Source organism: Felis catus, chromosome A3, assembly GCF_018350175.1.
Source record: "Felis catus isolate Fca126 chromosome A3, F.catus_Fca126_mat1.0, whole genome shotgun sequence".
In the NCBI taxonomy this organism is placed as follows: Eukaryota; Metazoa; Chordata; class Mammalia; order Carnivora; family Felidae; genus Felis; species Felis catus.
This window is the reverse complement of record NC_058370.1, coordinates 57,429,049-57,450,097: the sequence shown is the minus strand read 5'-3', so window position 1 is coordinate 57,450,097 and position 21,049 is coordinate 57,429,049. Positions and strand designations below refer to the sequence as shown.

The 21,049-nt window shown below is 38.0% G+C and overlaps 1 protein-coding gene across 8 annotated transcripts in view; it reads left to right on the top strand.

Annotated features, from left to right (window-relative positions):
* TMEM182 (transmembrane protein 182) overlaps positions 1-21,049 on the top strand; it is a 96,646-nt gene that overhangs the window by 6,341 nt on the left and 69,256 nt on the right. For 6 of the 8 annotated variants that reach the window (XM_045053992.1, XM_019826965.3, XM_045053991.1 and 3 more), the window contains exons 3-5: positions 10,493-10,832; positions 18,494-18,593; positions 20,494-20,592. In XM_045053992.1, coding sequence (XP_044909927.1) covers positions 10,635-10,832; positions 18,494-18,593; positions 20,494-20,592 — 397 coding nt within the window. In that variant the 5' untranslated portion in view covers positions 10,493-10,634. Of the gene's footprint in view, positions 1-8,201; positions 8,761-10,492; positions 10,833-17,929; positions 18,256-18,493; positions 18,594-20,493; positions 20,593-21,049 lie in introns of those variants that run through there. The other 2 variants (XM_019826964.3, XM_003983881.5) reach the window with 2 other exon arrangements.

Below are 21,049 nucleotides of genomic sequence, written 5' to 3'. Positions count from 1 at the left end.
TGAAAAGAGTTGGAGGGATATGGAATAATAATTCCAATGGGAATATGAAATGCCACATCCATTTTGGAAAGAGATGGGCAATTTCTTTAAAAAGTTAAACAGTTAAACATACACCTACCATGTATACTTCAATTATACTCTGAGATATTTACACAGTATATATGAGAGCATATATCCAAATGAGTTTTTTACACAGATGTCCATACAAACTTTATTTGTAGTAGCCACAAACTGGAAACAATCTATCCATCAAAAGGTGAACTTGCTAAACAAATTGTGGTAAATCCATACAGTAGAGTTCTGCTTAGCAATAAGGTACTATGAATTCATACCACAGTATGGATGAATCTCAAAATAATTATGCTGACTGAAGAGATAAGATGAAAAGGAATACATGTAGGATTCCATTCATGTAAAGATTTCACAGAACTCTTGTTTCACCTCCAACATGTAAAGAGCTTGGAAGTTGACACTTCCATTCTTACCATAAGTAAAAAAAATATGGAGAAATTGAAACAAATAACTTTTAATGGAGACATCTGAAAATTGATGTCACAGGGTAAGCCATCACCTAGGAATCTGGAGAGAGCCTAATACAGACACAGTCAGCTTAATACCAGCAGAAGTTGCTGGAACTAGTAACCCGCAGGAACACTTCCATTGTAATTTTGATGAATTATTGGAGGTTGACAGTTGACTGGCATGAGAGTTAAATCTTGGGGGCCCAGTCTCAGGGATACCCATACTCATGGTATTTACCAACAGAAGCTCCACGCCAGATTTTTATGGTGAGGATTTGAGAAAAGTCCCTGTATTCAGCAGGGAGAGGAGAAAATTTAAAAATTAACACAGGAAAATTAACCATTTTGAAATACACTGAGGGCATTGTCTATAACAAAGGTTTATTATCTAAGGTAAGCTACCAGAGCCTTATCTGACTTGAAAAAGGACAATTAAACAACTCTAGCACCCTCTAACATTTTATTTCACACAAAAGGAGGGGGAAAAAAGGGGGGCCAACATATGCTTCCAAAAGTCATAATCCAAAGACTCAAACCCACTAAAGCATTGAGATTTAATCATAAGGTTATAGAATGTTTTCCCTCTCCTACACCTTATGAAAATATCAACAAACCTTCAGTAAGAGTGCATTACAACTGAGAAACATGTAAGACATACACCCTATTTAAGGACTTTCTAAGGAAACCCAAATATAGCAGGAAAAACAAAAAAACACGGGAACTGGAGAAAACTGAAGCCTCTGGAACTTACAGCCATAAACACATTAAATACAGCCTAATTCCTAGCAACGTTAATATAAAACCTCACTTTAAAAGCCTAATCACTTGAGCTTCTATTCCCCAATACGTACATGCCTGGCTTTTGACAAAAATTTAAAATGCATGCTAAAGGGCAAGAATGAACAGTCTGAAGAGACAAGCGTCAGAACTAGGCTCACATACGACACAGGCCTTATAATTATCAGAGGACTTAAAGTGACTATGATTAATACATTAAGGGCTCTTATGGAAAGTAGACAACATGCAAGAACAGAGGGACAATGCAAGCAGAGATGAAAACTCTAAAAAGGAATTGAAAGGAAATGATAGAAATCAAGAACATTATAATAGAAATGAAGATTGCCTTTGATGTGCTTATCAGTAGACTGAACTCAGCTCAGGAAAGAATCCTTGAGTTTGAAGATAGGTCAATAAAAAATGCCCAAAGTGAAAAGCAAAGATAAAAAAATAATGAGTTTTAAAAATATATCAGAATATTGAAGACCGTTGGGACAATTTCAAAAAGTATGTAATATGCATAATTGGAATACCAGAGGAAGAAGAAAGAGAATTATTATTTGAAGTAACAATGGTCTAGAATTTCCCAAAATGGATGACAGAGACCATACCACAAAAGACTCAGAGAACACCAAGCAGGATAAGTACTAAAAACCCTACATGAGCTGTATATTAAAAATGCAGAAAACCAAAGAACAACAACGACATTCAAGGAAATCTAATTGACATTTATGAAATACTTCATCTAGCATTGCAGAATACCCATTCATCTCAGGTTTGCATTGACATTCACCAAGAGGCCACATTCTGGGCCTTAATATATACCTTAACAACTTTAGAAAAATAAAAAAGTATGCACAATGGATTTAAACTAGAAATTGATAACAAAATTACCAGATTTTCAACACCCTTGAAAATAAACAGCATACATTTTTTTAAGTTTATTTATTTATTTCGAGGGAGTGGGGGCAGAGAGAGAGAATCCCAAGCAGGCTCCATACTGTCAGCGCAGATCCTGACATGGCTCAAACCCACGAACTGAGATCAGGATCTGAGCCAAAGTTAAGAGACGCTTAACTGAGCCACCCAGGCACCCCTAACAACATACTTTTAAGTAGCACATGGGTCAAAGATGAAGTCTTACAAGATATTAAAAAATATTTTCAACTAAATAAAAATGCAACTTCTCAGAATTGTGAAATAGAACAATTGTGGCATTCAGAGGGAAATTTATAACATTCAATGCATGTATCAGAAGAAAGATCTAAAATCAATCTAAGCTTAACATTTTAGGACACTAAAGGAAGAACAATTTTAATTTCTTTCTTTGGAACCAATTTTCTAATGCATATCACATTCTCTTTTCTTGAAGAACTTCCTTTCACATTTCTTATAAATGTAGGTCTGCTGGCACTGAATTCTCTATATTGTATGAAAAGGCTTGATTTTCCTTCCTTTTATTTATTTGTTAAACTTTTTAAAACTTTCCTTCCTTTTACTTATTTTTTAAACTTTTTAAAAAGTTTATTATTTTGAGAGAGAGAGAGGGAAAGAGAGCACTGTCAGTACAAAGCCCAGTGTGGGACTTGAACCCACAAACTGCAAGATCATGACCTGAGCTGAAGTTGGATGCTTAACTGACAGCTATCCAGGTGCCCCATTATCACTTTACTTATTTTAAATGATCCTCTTCTGAATTTATCTCCTACATATTCTCAAGGTGCTTCTTGACATTTGTTACCTTTAGATCAATCATACCCTGAGGAATTTAGCCAAGGAGATTTCTGGTAACTTCTCACATACTTCACCTTTTAGCCAAATGCCCTTTAAGTAGACCTGTTGCCAGTCTAACTCTGAACATATTCAAGGAGTAGAACTTGTTTGTTTGTTTGTTTCACCTTTAAAATTTTACTTCATCCCTTAGAATCCTGTTCATAGGTTTTTGAGAAACCCTATTGAATGGATTTCACAGTACATTCCCGTGTTTGTTTGCTTGTTTCTTTCTTTCGTTTGTTTGTTTGTTTGTTTATGTATTTATTTATTTTGAGAGAGAGCGCGCAAGCAGGGGAGGGGAAGAGAGAGAATCCCAAGCAGCTCTGCACTGTCAGAACAGATGTAGGGCTCAAACTCAAGAACTGTGAAATCATGACCTGAGCCAAAATCAAGAGTCAGAGGCTCAACCGACTGAGCCACCTAGGGGCCCCTTTTCCTTCACTTCTAAAAAGTATAGAATTCTGGTATGGCATGTGGGTTTTTCTTCTTCCAGCACTTAAAAGATTTCACTCCATGTTTTTTCATCCCTTGTGTTTTCTAATGAAAAGTTGTTGTAACTCTTAAACCTCTGGGTAATTTGCCTTCTTTTCTGTGGCTGCCTTTAGGATTTTTATCTTTGTCTTTTATGTTCAGCAGTTTGAATACGGTAGGTCTATTTTTTTTTTCTATTTTGGTATTAATATTGCTTGATATTCTCTGAGTTTCTTGGATCTGTTGTTTGGTATATCTCCAATTTAGGAAAATTCTCAGCCATTATTTTTCAAATATTTCTTCTGCCCCATTCTCTGTCTTCTACTGCTGGGACTCCAGTGATACATAGACCCATTTATTACTGCCCATCAGACTTTGAATGGTGTGTTCTGTTTATTTTTATTTTTTTCTCTTTTTTCTTTTTGCGTTTCAACTTGGGTAATCTCTATTGATCTGTCTTTAAGCTCAATGTTTCTTTCCTTGGCTGTGTTTCATATGCTGATGAATTTGATAAAGGCAATCTTCATCTACTGTGTTTTGATGTCTAGATTTGCATTCAATTCTGTCTTATAGTTTACATATCTCTGCTGAAGATGTATATCAAGTCTTAAATGTCTACCTTTTCCATTATAATCTTTAACATATTTATCTGTTATTTTAATTCCATATTATGATAGATTCAACATCTGGGTTACGTCTGGGCTTGGTTATGATGATTATTTTGTCTCTTCAGACTTTGTTTTTTCTTTTACAACAGCATTCTTAAAAGGTAATTCACATATTATACCATTCGCCTATTTAACACCTACAATTAGAGAGCTTTTAGAATACTCATGGGATAGTGCAATCATCACCACAATCAATTTTAGGTTAGGGATGTCTGGGTGGCTCAATTGGTTAAGAGGTTGACTCTTGATTTCAGCTCATGTCATGATCTCAGTGGCTCATGGGACGATCTCCACACTGAAAGAAAGGAGCCTGCTTGGGATTCTTTCTCTTCTCTCTTTCTGCTCCTCCGCTGCTCTTCCTTCTCTCTCTGAAAATAAATACATAAACTTAAAAACACAAAACCTACTTTTAGAATATTGTAGTCATCCTGAAAAGACAACCTGTACATCTTAGACATCACCCTGCAAACCCCCAACCCTCCTAGGCCCCAGGAGACTACTAATCTACTTTCTACCTCTATGTATTTGCCTATTCTGGACATTTAATAATAAATAGAATTATGCAATATGTGTTCCATTGTGACTAGCTTCTATTAATATTGATTTCAAGGTTTGTCCTTATGGTAGCATGGATGCCAATAACATTCATTGTGTGGATAGACCACATTTTATTTATCCATTCATTGATTAATAGACATTTGGGTTTGTTCCAATTTGGGGATAATACAGGTTTAATACTGCTATGAACATTTGTGTACAAATTTTTGTGTATATACATGTTTCTATTTTTCTTGAAGTTGAATTGCTCGTGGTAACTCTGTTTAAACATCGGAAGAACTGTCAAACTGTTTTCAAAAGTGGCTATATTGTTTTATATTACCACCTGCAGTGGATCGAAGTTCTAATTTCTCCGTGTCCTCAAACATTTATTAGTTGATGGTAGTTGTGTGGATTTACATTTTCCTGATGGTCAACACTGTTGAGCATCTTTTTATGTGCCTTTTTGATGTTTGCATATCTTGTTTGGAGAAATGTCTGTTCAGGTACTTTGTCCATTTTTAAATTGGGTTGTCTTTTTATCATCGAATTGTAAAAGTTCCTTATATATTCTAGATGTAAATCTCTTATACGGATTATTATTATATCTCCATATGGATATGTGTATTATTAATATCCTATTCTACAGGTTGTCTTTTCACTTTCTTGATAGTGTTCTTTGATGAACAATAGTTTTTAACTTTGAGGATGTCCAGTTTATTTTTTGTCTCTTAATTGCTTTTGCTTTTGTTATAATATCTAAAATGATATTGCCTAATCCATGGTTATGAATATTTATGCTCACTTTTTTTCTAAGAACTTTATAGTTCAGCTCTTCAGTTTAGGCCTTTGATCCATAGTGAATTAAATTTTTGTGTATTTTGTGAGAAGGGGAGGAAGGGGGTGGGCCATGTCTCAAATGTCAAGAACTCTTGCTGTTTGTATCAAATTTTTAGTAGATTTTTGACTAAATGTTTCTACATTGGTTTATGTAATTGTCCTTTAGGACAATTTCCTCAGACTGTAAATGGTTGAGTGTTTTAAATAGCTTTTACCAGTTATGCTTGTGTTATTGGGGAATGGGTCCATGGAGCTCCTCAAGCTGCCACTTTGGAAGTGGAACTCAGGCTCCATTTTCTTCTTGCTTTTCACGTGTTCTGTAGTATTTTTGTTAAATGCTTGGCATGTTGTATAGGACACTAGTTAGTGAGATAAATATAAATATATATGTGCATTTTGCTTATATACTTGGAGGTGAGCACAACTTTCCTTCTGCTGATCCTTCAGTGTGAAGGTGTGTGTTAATCTAGTCAGGAGCTTGACTGAGCTGGAAGTTTGTTGTTGCCCAGTTACCCTCAGTAATTACTTTGCTGGTTACCCTCTCTGTACCATAGACTTCATGGTCTTGAGTGCAGGGGTTCTCAGCTGAGGATGATTTTGCTTTCTGGGGGACATTTGGGACTGCCTGGGACTGTTGCTACTAGCCTCTGGTGAGTAGAGACCAGAGATAATGCTGAACATCTTGCACCTCACAGGACGGCACCCACAACAAAAAATGATTCAGCACATAATGTCAGTAGTGCCAAAGTTAGGAAACACTACTCTAGAGCTACCTGAAATTCCACATAGTTTGCTAGAGGGTTTTCCTATTATATCTGCTGTCCTCTTGGCCAGCTTTGCACGGTCCCTCAGAGAGCATATTTCTCTTGGAATTCCTAGGTATATTCCACTGTTATTTCTACTTGGACGCGTGTTAGCTTGTGGGTGGCTGGCAGGGGAGGGGAGCGTTCTCTGATGTTCTGACTATGTCTTAGCCAGGCTCTGTGAACCTGAGGCTTGGGGTGTGGCCTTCACAAGTGTTCACATTTTCATTCTGCTGTATGCTAGGCCTGACACCACATATTCTAGTTCCTCACTTAGGGAGAGAGATTTCTTTAATAGACTTTATTTTTCAGATCAGTTTTAGGTTAATAGAAAAAATAAATGGAACATAAAGGGTTCCTACATATCCCCTGCCTCCACACACGCAGAGCCTGCCCTATTATCAGTATCCTGTGCCACAGTTTATATTTGTTGTAATCAATGAACTTGCATTGACCCATCATGGCCACACGAAGCCCATGGTTTACATTTTGTGTTGTACAGTCTGCGGGTTTGGACAAATGCATAAAGGCATGTATCCAGCATTATACTGTCATGTAGAATATCTTCACTGTTCTATCAATCCTGCACACTCTACTTACTCCTGCTTCTCTCTTGGGGTAAAGTTTCTTCTTTGCTTCCTTCTTTCCTTCCTTTCTTTTTGCCTCCTTTTTTTTCTTGCTTAAAACACACACACACACACACACACACACACACACACACACACACAAAACACACACAAAAAAACCCTTTTGTTTTTCTCAGCTACAAAGGGTTTTCTCTAATGCCCTAAGGTGACAATTTTGTTGCTCTTCTCCATTCGGATATAGGCTTTTGTTCCACAGGAGAGTTGTCAGTAGAGTTTGGCAGTGGCTACTTTTCTGATGCCTCAGGCAATACTGAGGTAGTAGAGGATGGAGATTCTCCCCAGTCTTTGGAAATACCTGGAAGAGTTTGTTGATGGAAACAAATTGATAGGAATCCCCCTGTGTATGGGTAGATCTTTATGCTAGCCACACTTGGCCTGTAGCAATTCATAAGGAATTTGTAGCTAACTTACATGCCAGTCAGCATGATCCACTATATATGCATGGGTCCTTTTTCTTCCTGGAGGCACGTGTCTTTCCCAAGAGATACAGATTGGTTAGTTGTTTACCTGAGATCTCAATTCTCTCATGGGTTCAAGAAAAGCTATTTATTTAAAGTTTGTCTAACCTTTTGTTTGTAGAAAGGGTGGCAGAATGTTCCTTCCAGTTTCTACATTTCCAAGATGAAAATGGAACCTACTCCTTTTTTTTTTTTTTTTTTTTTTTTTTTTTTTTTTTTTTTACATTGCTATAATTCTTTGACAACTGCTATTGAACTGCAGTCTGCAAAGAGCATCTAACTCCTGGCTTTAGTTTTATGTTCTGGGGTAACACTTTAGGGTCTCACCCTTATGACCTCATTTTATCCTAACAAGTACTATATCCAAAGAAAGTCACAATGGGGTTAAGGATTCAACATATGAATTTTGGGGGGCACACAAACTAGCATAATAAGAAACCCTGCCATGGAGAGATGCCTCAGTTTCCTTACTGATAAAATAGGGGAAATCATAGCACTTATTACAGTGGGTTATTGTGAAGTTTAAATGCGTTAATAAGCACTTAGAACGGTGCTTAGAACAGAGCCAGCGCTACGTAAGTGCTGGGTGCTATTAATTTGTCACTGTGGTCATTTTTGTTATTTAGCTGTTGTGTTATTTGAGTATCCTGATATGTCCTGATTTTCAAGTGCTTACCCCATACTTCCTATGGAATTAAATCTACAGAACTTAAAGGACTTGGCTGAGCAAAACATGAAGAGAAGTCTGTGCAGCCCTCCATGCAGAAACCACCAGCACCTTTAACAGTGCTGCAGACAGCAGCCTCTCCCTGGACAGCTTCTGACTGTATTTTCACACCAATGCAACACCAGCTATTTCTCCTCTTTGAGACTTGGTAGCCCAAAGGTCACATGGATGTGTCTCCCCACCCTGCACTCTCTTACTCCTGGATTGGATTGTCTTTCCTTTGGGGCACAGAACTGGCTTGCAGACGCTGAGCCCATTTGAGCCTCTTGCTTTGGGAAAGTCATCTGAAGTGGGAATGAAAAGACCATCTTCATTTTTACTGAGAAAGAAGACCAGTGGCCAAGGTGTGGAAGGACAAGGCAACACACCCCAGAGCCAAGACAAACATGTCTTTCTCTATATGAAGATTCAAATCATGGCACACAAGATTCATGGAAAGCACTTTCACAACTGAGGGACAGGAGAAGGGAAACTTTTTATTCACAGGTTTCTGGCATGTGGAGAACTGCAAGGAAACAAAGGGATGAGTAAATTCAAGGTAGCAATTCTTTAAGATGTATATTTGTATAATAGATACATTCTGATAAGTTATATCTGTTTGATTTCTAGTTTTACAAATCAAAAATATTTCCCCTTTAGTCCACTGTTTTGTTTTTGAAATTGTTTATTATGTTTTTATTGCAGTTGAAGGCAGGTTTTTAACAAATAAGTTCTCAGTTTTTTACCTCTTTCAGGAGCTGATGCACTTAAGTTCACTAATAGAGTTCCTTATGGAGCTCTATGAAGCTAGACAGTGAACTCCCTTTCAAAGTAAAGGATGTCATTGTAATATAATCCCCTTTGTGTGAGTTACTTGTGTAAGTAGCTCTCAATTTAATGGAATACTAACTGCCCAAATTATTGAGGTGAGTGAGGCAATGGATCTTGCTGCAGTTGCGTTCAGTGTAGGCTGTTCATCAGGGCCTTGGTACTTTGGTGGAACCATCTTAGTAAAGGCTGATCAGCATCAAATACTATTGTGAAAACAGCAAATCTTGTATTTGTATTATAGAATATTTGTATTATATAAAAATTCCCACCACTGACCATAGTGGACCAGAGAATGCAAATTTTACCTGTGGCCAGCAGATGGCAGTGTTCAACCCAATTCAGTTCACCTCCATAAGATTGCTGGCTTATTTATTTGGTTAGTTAAGTTTTTCCCCCTAGCACCTACCTCAAGCTGGTAGGGGTGTAGCAGTAAACAAAAACAGAACCACTAATAATGTCCAGTGAGTTTATTTGTTGTTACATACTATGTGTAAGATGACAAGGCCTGTGAATAATCTCTTAAAACTACAGGATGTGGTCCTGTTGTCATCTTGGTGGATGGGAGAGTAGTCAGGAGGAACACACACAAGAACCAAGAACCATTATAAAAACAGAACTTAAAAAGGTCAGTAGAGTCACAGAGACAGATGGCAATGTTTCACTGGCAGTAACAATCTGTTTCAATAATGATCATAGGGAAGCAATTGATGTTTCAGGTCTGTTGTCTTATGTTTAGGGCTGTGGTCCCACAGTCCCTTACTGTAACCCTTAGGGCCAGATGTGTTTAGAAGTCATAATTCTGGGGATTTTGGAAAAGTAATATGTTATATATTACCTAATACCCCCATTGTAAGCTGGGGAGCCCTGTAATCAAACACATTCATACTTCTGCAATAAAATACATGCGAAATTCACACTATAATTTATATATACCCTTATGCCCATTAGGTCTGTTTTACCAACAGCTTTTGGTTTTCAGAGGTTTTTGAATGGCAGATAAATATTGTGGATCTATATTATTCCATGACAAAAAAGAATTCAACCCCAAGTCTCTAGAAAACCATTCCAGTTTTTTTTTGGAAAATGGATTCTCAGTCTATAGAAGTTTGTGAGAGTTTGATTTATATACAGGCATACTTTGTTTTATTGGAGTATTCTTTATTGTGCTTTAACGACATGGTGGTTTTTTACAAATTGGTGCTTTGTGGCAACCCTACATCGAATAAGTCTGTTGGTGCCATTTTTCCAATAATATTTGCTCACTGCATGTCTCTGTGTCAGATTTTGGTAATTCTCACAATCTTTCAAACTTTTTCATTATTATTCTAGTTGAATTGTATATCAATGATAAAACTTTGCAATATCATGATATCATGATAAAACTTTGATGGATAAGGAGTTGCTTCTTATGGATGAACTAAGAAAGTGTTTGTTTTGTTTTGTTTTGTTGTTTTTTCCAGATGAATCTACTCCTGGTAAAGATACTGTGAAGATGGTTGAAATGACAACAAAGGACTTAGAATATCACATAAAATTAGTTGATAAAGCAACAGCCACAGTTTGAGAAGCTGGACTCCAGTTTTGAAAGAAGTTCTACTCTGGATGAAATACTATCAAATAGCATCGCCTGCTACAGAGAAATCACTTGTGACAGGAAGAATCAATCCCAGTGGCAAACTTTATTGTTGTCTTATTTTAAGAGATTGCCTTCAGCAAACCACCCTGATCAGTCAGCAGCCATCAACATGGGGACAAGACCCTCCAACACACTTAAAATATAACCACGATGTGAAATCTCAGGTAATTATCAGCATATCTTAGCATGTTTTTTTTAATGTTTTATTTATTTTTGAGAGAGTGTGAGCAGGGGAGGGGGAAAGAGCAAGAGAGGGGCAAAGGATCTGAAGCGGGGCTGGAACTCGCCAACTGTGAGTTCATGACCTGAGCTGAAGTCAAATGCTCAACCAACTGAGCCACCTAAGCACCCTGCAATGAAGTATCTTTTAATTAAGGTATGTACATTGTATTTTTAGACATGATGCTCTTGCGCATTTACAAGACCACAGTATAGTGTAACATACCTTTATACGAACCGGGAAACCAAAAAGTTCATTTAGCTTGCTTTATTGTGTTATTTGTTCATTTCATTGCCATGGTCTAGAACCAAACTCACAATATCTCTGAAGTAGGCCCATATTTCTTTACAAATTTGTTTACCATTTTTAGGTCGTGGGTATTGTCATTCTTGAATATTTTTAAGCTAAAGTGAACCAGAATTAATTTTGTTTTCAAAATGCTTACTTTAATTAGATATTTTGAGATAATTAAGAGTATTACAGTATCAGGATTAGAAATTATGACCTTAGAAAAAAGAATGTTTGCTCATTATCATGACTTGAGATTTCTGCTAAGTTTCAGTGTATTTACCAATTGAAAAAAAACACAGTTAACTTAAAAAAAAAAAGACATTGGATCAAAATAGTGGATCAAAGCCTTCCATTGTTTAGTTGTCCAGTCTTTGGTTGTCAAGTTTTATTTAACTTGTAAAAAACAAGAAGGAAACTTACCACCCTAACTTGGAGTGCTAATGATCTTCCTTTACTCTAGATTTTAGAAGGTTGATTTTTAAACTTTTTTTTAATTAAAAAAATTAAAAAGGTTTTTGTCAATTTCTTTAAGTGACAAAGACTCTAAAAGGAAAGTTATTTCCACGAAGTCAGGAGGCTCTCCAAATGAAATTGTGATAGTAGAATGATCAGGATGAGAGGAAAAAGGCAGGGATGACCAAAGAGTTCAGGGAGCTTTTCGAATGGAACAATAAAACCAGACCAGCTTTCTTGGCTGGGGCAGTTACATCATGTTTTCTAATATCTGATTTCACAAAGTGTCTATGTTTATTTCCTTGTTTATTCTTTATGTTGTTCTCAAAAGTACTTGAAGCAGCCTACATAAACATATATAAAATGACATGTTAAACAAGTGTGTGTGGGAGAGAAAGTCGGGGGCACACAGGAAGGAAACTAAGGAAGGCACCTTGGGAAGGGTGTGGGAAGCTGGGACATCACCTTTGTACATTTGTCTCTGAGCTTTCCAGGTACCCGGGTGGAGACAGAAGTACTCTTGGTGTCATAAGAATATAAGCTCATTGAGGTTAGAGAGCACATTTTATTCACTACCATCATTCTGGGACACAGCAATCTGCCTTAAAACAGGCATTTGATAAATATTTATCAAAAGGATACAATTTATAGTGTCTCTAAGATTAAAAATAACAGCAGTGGTCTATGGAAACATAACTTCTTTCAGTATTCAGAAATTTCCTCCTGGTCTTCATAAGAAGGCACTGTAGATACAGGGGCTAACATTCTTGATAACATTTTGAAGAATAATGGGGCATATTTTATGGGGGGGCTTTCATTTATTTGTTTATTCATTATTAATTTGTTCATTGAGGAAACATGTCTTGACCCAAGTTTTCCCAAGACGCAGGGATTCAAAAAGTGTCTATAGAAGAGAAGAGTGTAATTAATACGGGAAAGTGTTATAGGTTGTACAATACAGTCTTCTTGGAGAGCACTGCTAGTACTCAACACCCACAAGAACATGTAACACAGAGTAGGGACTTGCTATGTATTTGTTGAATGGATTAAGGAAGAGTTCATCAGACAGGTGGAAGAGAAGAGAGTTCTGATCAGAAGGGAACAGGATAGGCAAGGATTTGGGAAAATGCTGCAGGTGGCCTAGGGGAGAGAATGATGTATATGGGTGTGGGGAGGGCTAGGGGCACTTGCTGAGAGGTTAGTCTGTTGAAATAAACCCAAGTCCTATCTGGAATGCTAGCAGAGGGAGTTTTATCTTGTATTATGATTTTTTTAAAAAAAATTTCATCATTTAAAAAAAAAAAAAAGGGGGCGCCTGGGTGGCGCAGTCGGTTAAGCGTCCGACTTCAGCCAGGTCACGATCTCGCGGTCTGTGAGTTCGAGCCCCGCGTCAGGCTCTGGGCTGATGGCTTGGAGCCTGGAGCCTGTTTCCGATTCTGTGTCTCCCTCTCTCTCTGCCCCTCCCCCGTTCATGCTCTGTCTCTCTCTGTCCCAAAAATAAATAAAAAACATTGATAAAAAAAAATTTTTTTTAAAAATTTCGTCAAAAAATGGTCTTCAGCTAAAGGCAGGATAGAAGAGAAACCTAATGTGGATATTCCACCGACTCATTTGACACGTCCTCTTTCCTAATATCCCCAATTACCCTCTGAAGCATTGTTCCTGTTTTTCCATATGGGAAGCCAAAGCTCAGAGATTTGAGTGATTTGCCCAAGCACAAATCGTCTTCTATGAAAGACAATTCCCACTCTTCTTAATTCAATGAAATCCTCATTCTGAAAACTGCCAGTGGGGGAGAGCTGGCTCCTGCTCTAGTGTCCAGGTTTGTTGTATTCTGGAGGACCGGTCCTAAGTCTGCACTCAGCCACCTAGCCTCCTCATTTAGCCTTGGGGGCACAGAGAACAATTGAGCATCATAACAAAGGGGTAACCTCTAGGGTCCAAACGTAGAACCATAACCCGTTAATTATTGAGAATTGCCTTTGGCAGTGAGACTCCAAGCAAATCTCTCTTGGCTTACCTCTGGCCATCTTTCATGTGACCTAGACCATCTTTGACTCCTACCACCAAAAAGACTTTTAGATGCTAAGATTCCTGCTCAAGAGAGTGGACGCCCATAGAGAAAGTGGTTGTTTCATAGTCTGTCTACTGAAGGTTGTCCTGTATTCAAGATTGTTGAGTGGATTAATGTGCTTAGGTTTCTCTCTGCTACCTGGTAGATGCTCATGGATATCAGCTGTTATTTTTGACCTCAGGTCACATTTTTGAAAATCCAGCTTTCCCACAGGATCAAACCTGAGATACCATGCTTAGGTTTGTGGTCTTGCAGATTCAGTGTGATAATCATATCAACATAAAAATAGATTCAATATTCACCTAAAGGATAGGCAATGGAGTGGTTTTATTATAGGGTATTACAAGTTGGGGTTGGTGCCTGAGTATGTCTGTTTCTCCTCATCTTTTGGCCTTTCACCAGAAAAGAGTGTGAAGGGAAAAAGAGGCCCTCTGCCCAAATCCGTGGAGATGATAAGAACCCAGCAGCTTTTTAGGCGTCTTCCTGGTGCATGGACAATTGTTCAGGCTGCTGAAAGAACCTGAGGAAGCTGCACGGGGTGCCTGGGTGGCTCAGTCGGTTAAGCCTCCGGCTCTTGATTTGGGCTCAGGTCACAATCTTGTGGTTTGTGAGTTCAAGCCCCATGTTGGGCTCTGCACTGACAGCACAGAGCCTGCTTGGGATTCTCTGCCCCTCCACAGCTCATGCTCTCTCTCAAAATAAATAAACTTAAAAAAAGTATTTGGAAATATTTTAAGAATCATGCAAAATTAGGGGAGTGGCAAATGACAAGCAAATGGTCCGGTTTTCTTTTTTTTTTTTTTTTTAATTTTTTTTTTTTCAACGTTTTTTATTTATTTTTGGGACAGAGAGAGACAGAGCATGAACGGGGGAGGGGCAGAGAGAGAGGGAGACACAGAATCGGAAGCAGGCTCCAGGCTCCGAGCCATCAGCCCAGAGCCTGATGCGGGGCTCGAACTCACGGACTGCGAGATCGTGACCTGGCTGAAGTCGGACGCTCAACCGACTGCGCCACCCAGGCGCCCCAACAAATGGTCCGGTTTTCTAAAGAAAGGAAACACGTTTTGACCCATGGAGAGTAAGTTTCATTGCATTTATCAGTAAGAGTCTAATGGAGATTCTCAAAAAGAGGAAACACACACCCCACTAAAATCCATCCCTCCAGGTTTCACAAAGAACAGGCCATGCCAGATCAGGGTGCTTTCTTCTGGGACGGATTACCAGTTGGATGGCTCAGAAGGTCATGGACTTGTATCTCAGCCAAGTGTCCTAATACAAATTGATTTTTATTTTATTTTAGTGCCTGTTGCATGTCAAGCACTGTGATAAGCACTGGGGATAATGGAGCTAAAGCAGTTTAGTTTCATGACGTGAAAAGTACTCTGTGATATCAAATAGATGCACACAAATGAATGGTGGAAATAATTAGATTGCTTACTCATAACTGATTTAATAAACACACATTTTTATAATGATGCTTATGCATTTTTGGATAAACCAGAAATGGTGAGAAAATGTCATTAGTTGATGGACCTAATCCAGAAAGATGATTTTTGTGTGTGACAAAGACCAAAATTGAGATGAATTATAACAATGACAAAGTTCCACACTCCTTCCTGCTTACTTAAAAAAATCTAGTTGTTTGTATGTGTGTATGTTTGTTAATGTGTGTGTGTTAAAGATTTAGTATTGATGCATGGATGTTTACCATAAATCTTTGGGATATAAATAAAATAAATAAAATCTTCATGAAGAAATTCCTCCTCCTCTCCAAAGAGCAGTGTTGGTGTCTACGACCACAACTACACAACCACAACTACACAACCACACTGACGCTGGGAGAGGGGTGGGCTGGGAAGGAGGAGAATGTGTCCAGGTTGGCCCAAAGCTCATTATTAAACCTCTATGTACTTCATTCTAATGAATCATTTATTTTTTCCCACTAGGGCATGAATTCCTCAAGGTCAGGGCCTATGTACTGTAACCTTAATGTCTGGCAAAATGCCTGGGCCCTCACAAGTTCTCAATAAGCACTTCTTCAATATGTATTTTCTCCCCCCACTCCCCCAAAACCCTTAATTTGATCTGGTATTGCATTAATTACCGAACAGCATCTGTATTAGTCTCTTATTGTTGCTGCAACAAATGAATAAAAAATTGGTGGCTTAAAAGAATACAAATTTACTATCCCTACAGTTCCAGAGGTCAGAAACCTCCTAAATCAAGGTGTTGGTAAAGCTATGTTTCTTCCTTAGTGGGGGAGGGGCCCAGGGGGAATCTGTTCTTTCCTCTTCCAGGCACTAGAGGCCAGCCACATTACTTGGCTTGTGACCCCTTCAAACCAGCAACTCTTTGACTCTTTTTCTTGCCACATTCCTTTCTCTGCCTACTCTGTTAGAAGAGATTCTCTACTTTAAAGGGTTCATGTGATTAGATTGGGCCTACCTGTGTAATCCAGGATATTGCCACATAACCTATTCACAGATTATGTGATTACAGTTAGGATTAGGGTGTGGACATCTTTGGGAGACTATTATTCTGCTTATCACAGCCTCCAAATCAGAAAGGTGGTGGTATTCAGGTGCTAGGCTCTATGCAGAAGATTATACTATGCCTCACTTCAATCAAATCCTTGAAGATTGTAGCAAAGAACCAGAATAACAGGGAAATTTGGAGTTGTGCCAACCTAAGGGATGTTTAAAAGAATAGGATGTTTAGTTTAGAAGAAAAAGACCTCAAGTTAGGGGTCCAGTAGCAGTTCTGGTTTGAGGAGGCTTGAGATGACTGCTTCTTCATCAGAAAAATACCAGGAAATTCTGTCACATGACAGAAGATTGCACACCTGTGCTATGCAATCTCAGAGGACCAAATAGGATTAATACTGGAAACTTTAGGAAAACAGCTTTTGGCAGAACTTAAGGTTGGGCTGTGTGGACCTTCCTGATGTCTTTCAAGACAGCAGGCTAGAGATGGCATGGCTCCATGCCGTGGGGGTTCTTACAAAAGAGATTTGAGCATTAGATAAGGAATCAGCTGAGGTGTTCTGTTGAATTCCATTTAGCCCTCGCAGCCACTGATTCTGTGACCTAGAATTCCATTCATGACCTTCGGGTACCTCTGACTACATATAGCCAGAACTGGCGAAGGCCCTGCCTCCCTACTGAAGAGTCATCTTTTGCCCTCCGTGAATCTGTATTTAAGGATCTGTCCCATACCAAGCAGAAGTGGTGAAGGAAGCTGGTAGAGCTGATGCCTCTTCAGAAGATGCACTAACTCACATTATTGTTGAGAATATATATTTAGAAGGAAAAACCAAAAACAGTAGCCATAGAGAGAGTACAAAGTTTAAAATGCTACACAAGTACTTAAAAATACTCTCTTGTATACTCAGACATGAAAAGAAAACAACAATAGAGATAAGGCATGGAGAAAGTATAGATTCATGAGGTGGTTTGTATCAGAATCCAGGATGTTTTGACGAAGTTGAACATTTAAAACGAAGGAAACAAAAATAAAGAGTAGACCAGATTCTTTCATCTTAATCCAGACAACAATATACTTTGGGACTCTGTTTTTCTTCGGTTCACTTTAGGGATGGTTATTTGGAGTAACTTGTACAAGATATTGGAGCTGCTGTAGAAAGTGCTGTTTTTATGTCAATAGTGTGGGTAGCATGAAGGTACTTTTTTGTACTTTAAATAGCCTATGTTACTTTTTTCTTGATCTTTTAAGTATACATCTGAATGTCTAGGTTATACACTTGAGCTGTACTCCATGATACGTTAGACCACTTGACCCGCAGATTATTTTGTATCCCTAAAGTATCCAAAAGGAATTAAGAAATTAATTACAACTTTAATTATATCCAAGAAAACTCTTTGTGGTTCCTTATAGCTGTTCTTTATCTGTCTTCAAAGAGAGTCTTAAGTGTCTTTGGCTTTGGTGTTGTAATGGTCATTCTAGACTGAGGAGCTTGTTCAGACACTTAAGACTTTGGGCCAATACTGCCAATGACTTCATACCACTTCATCTTCTTTCCACTTCTATGGATTACCCAACAGCAAAAATGGTCATTCTAGCCAGCCCCTGATATTCCTCTCTACAGTCAGGGGAAGGTCAGCTATTTTTTGATCCCCACGGGAGAGAGACAGCTCCTCAATCAGTATCCTAAAATAGCTGGCCATTCTCAGCTGCTGGGCTGGAGTCCCTCCAGGGGAGAGCAAAGGGAATACAAATCCACCCACTGGGTGCGAGTGAGAAGTCACCAAAACATGAGCTAGGAGAGGCTTCTAAAGAAGATCCTGCCTACTCGAAAAATCTTTCTTATTTTTCTTATTTTTTTTTTAATTGAGAAGCTACGTGTCTGCTATTTTTTTTAATTTCTAAGTTTATTTAAAGGGAAACCAGTGGCTTGAAGATGAGACTAAATATTGCCATCTTCTTTGGGGCTCTCTTTGGTGCTTTGGGGGTTTTACTCTTTTTGGTGGCTTTTGGATCGGATTACTGGCTTCTTGCAACTGAAGTGGGGAAGTGTTCAGGTGAACAGAATGTGCGTTTCTTCTTCCAAATACTGATGTACTTGGTAGGGATGAGGGTAGCCTTATGTATCCTCTTGAAATCAGAGAATAGTGGTGGAGTGCCTATTTCTTCACAGAAGAGATAGGTAGCAAGCTACTGACCATCATTATTTGGGATAAAACCCATTGTTGTAATATTTTCCTGGATGTGATAATTTAGGTTATGTGCTTTGTGTTGATGGCAAATTACTTTCTTTGTGTTCTGTACAGATAGAGAATGTCACTTTCCACCATGAAGGATTCTTCTGGAGATGTTGGTTTAATGGGATTGCGGAAGAGAATGATTCCAGTATCTGGAAGTTCTGGTACAGTAAGTGCAATTTAGCTTTATTTCCCCTCGTCATTAAAATAAGAATGAGCAGCTTCTTATTTAGTATAGATCACTTACAAGATAGGATTGGATTCTTAACTGTAGAATCCTGATAGAATGTCTTCAAAAGATTCATGAAGTGATTCTTTTTCAGTAAGTAGAAATGGCTATATGAATAATTATTTTATTTTCTAACCTAAAATAGGGGTCTGAATATTTATGGCAAAACTGAATTATCTTCTGTTTCCTTGCTCATATTTAAAATACACTCACCCTAACAACAACAAAAAACTAGGTATTAACTATAGTATTTTTCTTGTCTATTATTGCTGTGTCTGTTATTGCTGTGTTGCAAATAAATTAGTTTTATTTTTGGCTATCAACCCTTTAAATGTCAAACTTAAAAATTAAGATATAGAGATCAGATATTTTATATTGGTGGCTTTAAAGTTAAAAAATATCTTTTTTTTTGTTTTGTTTTGTTTTTTATAATGAAACTTACTTACCAGCAGCGGTGGATGAAAGCACACTGTTTGGGCTTTAACCAAGGTAGTGGGAATTATCAAGAAATGCCTGGCTTCTGATGTCTGTGTTCTCTCATAGAAACTTGAGAGTTCCTTTTTGATGTAGAATAGCTTCTTAAAAATACAGTACATTCTTTTCACTGTATTTCCTATATTATATTAATCTCTGAAAGTAAATTCATTGAAAATAACTAGCTTTTATCTTATTGCATTCAACAATAAAAGAACTATTTATTACCCTCAAGGTTATTGTAGGTTGAAATTATTAGTCTCCTTATCCAGTACTCCTGTGATATATCAAAGTATGGCATTTACACACTAGTCAAGATTATATGATAAAATAATATATAATAAAGAGATGAGATCTTGGAAGACGTAAGCAAGCTGACAGCAAGTTGGCATATGTGAAAGGAACAAAGTAATGATGAAATGGAATTTTGCAAGAAATAGTTGGTAGGCTATCTTGTAGTCCTTTTGGAGAGGAGAATGAGCATGGAATCTGCCAATGAAAAGCATTCAGACTCTGGCAGAGTAAGTCAGACTGTGCAAGAGGAAGATTTTGCCAAGGACTTAGAGAAAGAAAGAATATTTCACTCCTCCTTAAAGGAGTGAAAGCTTCAAGTTTTCCAACAACATAAAAGTTTTCTTCTTGGGGCGCCTGGGTGGCGCAGTCGGTTAAGCGTCTGACTTCAGCCAGGTCACGATCTCGCGGTCTGTGAGTTCGAGCCCCGCGTCGGGCTCTGGGCTGATGGCTCAGAGCCTGGAGCCTGTTTCCGATTCTGTGTCTCCCTCTCTCTCGGCCCCTTGCCCGTTCAGGCTCTGTCTCTCTCTGTCCCAAAAATAAATAAACGTTGAAAAAAAATTAAAAAAAAAAAAGTTTTCTTCTTGTGTTTTCTCCGAATACTAAAAATGCATTTAAATTATTAGCTTATATGACCTATCATTTCCAGCTTTTCCCTAAAAATAGAATATAGGATACATTTTATATTAATCAGAGCTGACAATGGGTAAATCTAAGTTTATTAGAGTTTTAAAACAATTACTTTTTGAATACTGTGTGCTAGGCATCATGTTGGGAACTGGAGAATATGGCTGTGAAAATAAATGAAGTGTAGTGCCTTTAATCTTAAGGTGATATTAGGGGCATTCCCAGCATTGAACTATGTCATGAATTAGATGTTTTGGATGAATCTACTTTCCAGGTCCCCTGAGCTGCTTGATGTGAGTTCCCCCCACCTCACTCATCAGTTCTCTGAATCTGTTGCTCCCACCCACAGTTTATTTAGCTTGTGTATCCCAGGTCCTATATGTCTCTTGTTAGGAAGTCTTCACTCAGCATCTCAATAACAACTATCACCATTTGCTCTCCTTCCTAGCCAATCAGCCACCGTCCAAGAACTGCATGCACGCCTACCTGTCACCATATCCCTTCACGAGAGGGGAACACAATTCAACCTCCTATGACTCTGCTGTTAGTAAGTACCTTTGTCTAGAGAATGCCTCCAAGAAAGACTTGCTTTTCTGAAAAAAAACTAATTGAACATATATCATTTCAACATTTTCTCTGGAATCAATCTGTTATATATAAATAATAAAATACCATTTTTAATACAATATTTATAACTCTAATAGAATATAGCTCAGAGTTAAAAGTAAAGCCATTGTAGCTTACTTGCTGCTTATAAAGATTTTTTTTTTAAGTGTGTCTTCTGGTGTGGAAATAATGATGTTTATTAGGAATAACTGCTTCTAGTAGGTTTAACAAACCTAAAGCTAGTCTTATAATGGGAGATATTATAATCCACACCCTGCTTTAAAAACATTGTTTTTGTAATTGTTACACATAAGAATATGATTATGCTACTGGTTTCCTGCAAAATGACTGGACTTCCTTATATGTGATATCTCAACGAAGAATAGTCAGATGTCATT